This window comes from Vicia villosa, linkage group LG5 (assembly GCF_029867415.1).
Source record: "Vicia villosa cultivar HV-30 ecotype Madison, WI linkage group LG5, Vvil1.0, whole genome shotgun sequence".
NCBI lineage: Eukaryota > Viridiplantae > Streptophyta > Magnoliopsida > Fabales > Fabaceae > Vicia > Vicia villosa.
Window position 1 is genome coordinate 16,110,076 of NC_081184.1, and position 6,813 is coordinate 16,116,888.

Here is a 6,813-nt window from a genome sequence, read left to right on the forward strand (position 1 = left end):
TACATTGATAATTTAATGAACCTAAAAAATGAGTTGTCTCTTATAAAAAGGAACAGAGGTAGTATTTAATAGCTATTAAATATGAGTAAGGTTTTAAGTAGCATCAATAGCCATAGCCAGGCAGCTTTTATGCCCAGGCAAAGAATTCATCACCATGTTATGTTGGCTAATGAGCTAATTATAGGGTACAACATGAAGGGTGGCATGCCCAGATGTATGATCCAGATGGATATACAGGAGGCTTATGACACTGTTGACTAGCAAGCTTTGAAGTCTATTTTGAATGAGGTTGGTTTCCCAAGGAAGTTAGTGATGGAAACTGTTATGACAATTAGTTATTAATTTAATACCAATGGCACTTGTACTAAAAGGATGATGCTAAGAGGGATTTTAGGCAAGGGGATCCAATACCCCTTTGCTTTTTGTAGTAGTTATGGAATACTTCCATATGAAGTTGCAAGGGCTTGCTCAAATTCTAGATTTTAATTATCACACAAAATGTGAGAAGTTGAATATTATGGAATTAAGTTTTGCAGATGACTTGCTTTTGTTCACTAGGGGGGTAGTAAATTTGTCCAGCTAGCTATGTAGAGATTCAATGATTTTTCCACTTTAACAGGCCTATTTGTGAACCTTGACAAGTGTAAGCTATTTTTTGGAGGCATGGAGGAAGACATCAAGCAAGAAATCACTGACATCACCAAGTTTGACGAGGGTTCCTTACCTTTCAGGTATTTAGGAATACCTCTTGATAGTAAGAAGTTGACTAATAGCCAATGTGCCAGCCTTATGGATAAAATTGGTGGCAGAATCAAACATTGGAGTGCCCGGATGCTCTCACCTATGCAGGTAGACTGCACCTGCTCAAAAGTATAGTGTTTGCAACTACAAACTACTGGTTAAATTGCATTCATATTCCTAAAGGAGTCATTCATAGAATTGAAGCTCTTTGTAGGACGTTTTTATGGACATGCAAGAGTGACGTCTAGAGAAAGCACCTATGGCCTGGAAAAAAAATTGTGCTCCTAGAAAACAGGGTGGAATGAATATTATTGCTTTGTATGAGTGGAATCAAGCATTGATGATCAAACTCCTTTGAAATTTAAGTACCAAGAAAGACAGTCTTTAGATTATGCGGGTTCATGTGTACTATATATGAATAAGGAAACTCTCACGGATGTGCCTATAAAATCAAATTGCTCTTGGATTGTTAGGAAGATTCTGAGCCAAAGAAGTGTAATGGTCAATATGCAAGAATGACAACATGCAATGCAAACTTAGAAATTCAAAAGTAGGGTCGTGTACGATTCTTTGTTGGAGCAACACCATATGTGTGTTAGAGGAGATTGTTTTATGATAATATTGCTAGGCCTATATCTCTTTTCATATTGTGGCTTGCTTGTCACAATAGGCTAGCTACAAGAGAAATAATGCACAAGTTTGGTATGCTTGACAATGATAGTTGTTTGTTCTGTACATGTAATGAAACTCTTGACCATCTCATGTTTGAATGCAAGAAGACGAGTGCCATTTGGAGCCAAGTTCTGATAAGGCTACAAGTTTTTCATCAGCCTCATATATAGTTGGAAAGAAGAGTTAATGTGGATGATTGATACAAGTAAAGGTAAGAGTAGTTAAGCAAGACTGTTAAAGACAACATTTACGGAGACAATATATGAATGCTGAAAATATAAAAATGATAGAGCCTTTAGGAATAATGAAAACCACACACATAGATAGCAAAATTATTGATATTTTAGCTTGTAAACGTTGGCTAAAGGCAAATCTTCATATACATGTAGCCTCTTTATTGATGTAATCAAGTTCTGATGCGGCTACAAGATTCTCATCAGTGACATAGTTGGAAAGAAGAGTTAAGGTGGATTATTGATACAAGTAAAGGTAAGAGTGGCCAAGCAAGATTGTTAAAGGCAGCATTTACGGAGACAATATATGAATGTTGAAAATATAGATATGATAAAGCCTTTGAGAATAGTGGAAATCACACACATATAGATAGCAAAATTATTGATATTTTAGCTTATAGATGTTGGCTACAGCCAAAACTTCGTGCACATATAACCTCTTTATTGATGTAATCAGGGCTAGTAAGTGGTTTATGAGTGTTTTGAGCTGGATCCGATTTGGACCGCTTTGTACTCACCTGTTTTTTTATATATAACAAGATTATTTCAAAAAAAAAAAATCAAAATAATTTTTTTATAGAAAATGCTAAACCTAATTTTCAGATATAAATATCAAATTCATAAAAACCAAATTTTGGAAAAGAAACCATAAATTTCCCAATAAAAAAAACCTCTATTTACCAACCCAAAATAAATAACACATGAAATGAATCATTTCTTAACCGTCCTCGCCGCGTTCATTTCGCGTTCATAACACATCAGTCACAAAAACTCACTGCAACAACAAACCACAACAATCACAAATCTATATATACACCTATACATACATAAGAGAGAGAAACTAGAATCATTGAAAAATTTGTAGAGAGAGAGAGTGAGATAGAAAAACCCTTTTGACTATTAAGCCCCCTTTTCACATTGGACTCTAGTGCTGTGATCGGTTCTCTCTCTGTGATCACAGATCTTTTTTTCCTTTTCCTGATTCAGATTCGAATACCCTATTGCGTTTCTCTTACTGGGTCTTGATCATTTCCCATAAAGTTTCGTTTTTGAAAACTGGGTTTTTCATAATTTGTTCAATTATGCTGAATTCATCACTCTCGTTACTTATGAACTAATATGGAACTTTTCATAATCCAACAACAACAACAAAAACACCGACAACAACAATAATAACATGTCGTTTTACATTGGTCGAGAGGCTTCTAAGGTTTTGTTTTAGTTTTTTGTTTGTGATTTTTATTGTTTTTTTTATTTTTTATTTATGTTTGTGTTTTAATCTGAATTTTGTGTAGTTATGGAAGAGAATTTGCTCAGAGACAACTGTTGAGATCAACCTTCTTGCTGAGAATTGGAAGTATCTTCTAGTTGGCCTTGTTTGTCAGGTTTTTTTTTGTTCTCTATGTTTGGTGATGGTTGAGTTTTTCTATTCAAACTTTTGTTTCAATTTTGTGTAAAGAATGAAAAGGGTCTTTGTGTTTTTCTTTTGATATTGAGTTGATAATTTGTGTAAATGGTTTTGGGGTTGTTGGGAAATTAGGACTGTTTGGTTGGAGAAAAGCGTTTTCTGATTACTTGTAGAATGAATACATGGACTCTTTATCTCTTTATCGGAGGACACAACACTATGACACTGATACATCAACACGGGTAATAATTTGAAAGAATAAATAAATTGAACGTAATGACAAGTGTCATCTGATGGACCCAACACTCCTTTTTTATTCAAGTTGTAGGGGTGCAAACATTTATCACCTGGTTTAATCACCAAACTTAGTCTTATGAGCAATTATGTCGAGTATTAGGGTTGATTGATTCATCGGTGTTTGTTTAATAAGAGAATTAATTATGTCTGAGTATCCTGGTTCATTGGGATCAACGAATTCGCAAATATAAATCGTAGTTCATTCTGACAAATCACTACCTAAACTGAGTAGCAGCTACTTTTGTTTTTCAGCTTTGTATATCGAGTAACTTTTCTTTTGTCATTTGATTTATGACTTGAATTTTGAATCATTTTGAGTTACATTTGTCACTTGTTTTTACTTGTAATAAGATTCAACTAACATTTCGGAAAATAGTCATCACTTCATGATTTGAATTCAATTTGATAACCATGCTTTCCCCATACAGTACATACATGGTTTGGCGGCCCGAGGAGTTCATTATTTTCATAAGCCCGGCCCTATTCTGCAAGATGTTGGATTCTTCCTTCTTCCGGTTTGTAATTGTCATTCCCTTCTTTTCCACCATTAAATAGAATGAAAGGAACACCTTTGTCATTTCTAATCTTGATGTTTCTGCAGGAGCTCGGACAAGACAAAGCTTACATCAGCGAAACACTGTTCACCACAATCTTTATATCCTTTGCCTTGGTAAGAATTCGGCGTCTCAGTGTTCATATATTATCCATAATCATGTATGACTGTATTCTGTTGTTAATTAAATTGTTTTTCTTTGTTGTATGCTTTTGCAGTGGACGTTCCATCCTTTCATATTGAAAAGCCGAAAGATTTACACCGTTCTTATATGGTGCCGAGTTCTAGCATTCTTATTCGTAAGTGTCGATCACATCATATCCTTTTCATTTAAGTACGCTTTAATCTTTTCGGATTTTCAAGTTAACTAGATGAGTGCTTATCATTTGTATGTTTGTTGCAGGCTTCTCAAATTCTTCGCATAATTACATTTTATTCTACACAACTTCCCGGTCCAAACTACCACTGCCGTGAGGTATGATCGGTTGATATATGCAGTTGTAAACCGTAATATTGCATGATGTGTTTTAAATGTTACTTCTGTTAATTTTGTTAGATTCTTTTAACTTTAAACTACTAATGTATCTAACAGGGTTCTAAACTCGCCACATTGCCCCGTCCAGATAACATTCTCGAAGTACTCGTGATCAACTGTTAGTATATATTATTAAACTGGAGTTTTATCTTCGATGCCTTTTGGTGATTTCGGCACTTACTTTTATTTTAATATGCAGTTCCGCATGGCGTGCTATATGGATGCGGTGATTTAATATTTTCGTCACACATGATCTTTACTCTTACTTTTGTGCGCACATATCAGAAATATGGAACCAGAAGGTTACTTCACTGTTCATTTCAAAACATGCACTCGCCGTCACATATTTTGTCATGTTTAAATTTTAATTCTGATTTATTGTGATTGGATGAACATATAGATCCATAAAGCAGCTCGCGTGGCTGCTTGCCGTGATTCAGAGTCTTTTGATAGTAGCATCTCGCAAACATTATACGGTTGATGTAGTTGTTGCCTGGTAAGGAGCTTTTTCCTGCATCGTGTTCGAGAAACCGCATCTGTTCCCTTTTGAATAATCATTTTATCTTTCGGTCCCTGGCTGGCAGGTACACTGTAAATTTGGTGGTATTTTTTGTTGACAAGAAATTGCCAGGTTTGCTCGTCCGTCCGCCTTTTCTATTGTATTTCTATTGTGTAGATAAATATCAACCGAAATTAGTAGTATCCGATATTAATATATACTGATTTTTGGTTTACTTGAGGTGCTATTTGCTCTTCTGACTTTTTTATTTGCAGAATTGCCGGACCGGTCGATTGCAGCTTCAGCGGCCCTGCTGCCATTAAGCAACAAAGACAAAGACAAAGACGGTAGGAACAAAGAGGAGAACTACAAGCTATTGAATGGAAATTCCGGTGACCCTGCGGATCGAGTATGCCATATATACTTACCCTTTCCCTGGTTCCTTTTATATTATGCCTATCTAGACGTAATGTGAATTTTTTCGCACCTTCTCAGAGACAAAGATCTCAAATAAACGGCAAGATCACTGATGACGGAAATACACACCATACCGACTCTTCCATGAACAGTGCATAGATAAAGGATCGGATCGCCTTTATTGTACAAAATTGGACCTACTGCAATCTTGCTGCTGGAAAGCTTCAGCGTTCGATTAGAAGATCTTGTAGCTTCTCAAACTTCACATATCTGAAGTCAAACCAGTACCAAGAATTGTATTAGTGAAAGTTAAATCTAGGTTCTGCTTTTTCAACATTGTGCAAACCTATCAATTCCTCTTATCAATGTTGAGAACATGTTCATAGCCTTTTTTTTTGTTGCTGGTTTTATTTTCTCCTTGCATTACATGGTAACCTAGTTCTTAGCATTGTGTAATATAGGCAATATATAAAATGTAAAGAAGAGGTTAAAGCTAAATGCAAGTATGCAACAACACTTAAGCACTTATTTCTTTCCAAAAAAGTGGTTTAAGGTTGAGCTTACTTCTGGTTTTTAGAGGCTCAATTTCTTTGAAGTGATGAGGTTGGTGGTATTCAAATGCACATATAACCACTACTTCTATTCTATTTTAAATATATCTAATACTAAAGAATGATTGAGGATTTGGCTGAGCTAGGACATTCGAATGAATTTGAGTATTTTAGGTTTAACCTTAATTGCTAACATAACAGTTAACATTATAATCGGTTGAAGCTCGATAGGTTATTGAGCGATATGGTTGTGACGTTGGTTGTCATGGTTTGAGCATAGTAGTCAATAGTAGTGATATCCCGCCATTGCAGAGCGGAGCAAAGGCCTACCACTATGGAAAGAGTTTTAACGGTGCAGAACACTATAGCAGCCACTATAGGATAGATAGCGGGATAGCGACCTAGAGCGGTTTCTGGCTGCGGAGCAGTACATAACACTATAGCGACTGCTATATGGTAAATAGCGGGATAGTGACTCAGAGTGGTTTCTGGCACGGAGTTTCGGGTTCGCTATTCTTTTCTCTTCTAATAAATCGAAATTACCCCTTAAATTTCCAACATTTTAAGGATAATTTTGAGTTTGAGTTGAGACTCAACTTTAACTTTTCTTCATATTTTTTATGGACTTCAAGAGTCCCGTGTGTTTTTATGAGTTATGAATATTTTATTAGTTGAGTTAATTTTTTTTATTTTATATTAAATATGTGTTTATAATTATTATATATAATTTGTCTAAAAAAACGATCAAATAGAGTTGTCATCCTGCTATACGATATCATGTTACTCTAATTTTGGAGTCGGCCGCTCTGCTCTGCGCTGCTAACCGAGAATAGGAATGACTACTCTGAGTTTGAGTAGTTGACTGTTTGATTCCATTTTTAAAACACTTGATTTGCCACACTTCTAG

The 6,813-nt window shown here is 35.5% G+C and overlaps 1 protein-coding gene across 1 annotated transcript; it reads left to right on the forward strand.

The window, feature by feature from the left end:
- Window positions 1-2,384: 2,384 nt before the first annotated feature.
- LOC131601401 (phosphatidylinositol:ceramide inositolphosphotransferase 1-like) lies at window positions 2,385-5,743 on the forward strand. Its single transcript, XM_058873213.1, has 12 exons — window positions 2,385-2,856; window positions 2,942-3,031; window positions 3,780-3,866; window positions 3,953-4,021; window positions 4,123-4,203; window positions 4,308-4,379; window positions 4,497-4,557; window positions 4,639-4,741; window positions 4,840-4,935; window positions 5,024-5,070; window positions 5,214-5,347; window positions 5,434-5,743. Exons 1-12 carry the CDS (start codon window positions 2,824-2,826, stop codon window positions 5,512-5,514), a joined length of 954 nt encoding a protein of 317 aa, XP_058729196.1. The 5' UTR covers window positions 2,385-2,823; the 3' UTR covers window positions 5,515-5,743.
- The last annotated feature ends 1,070 nt before the right edge of the window (window positions 5,744-6,813 follow it).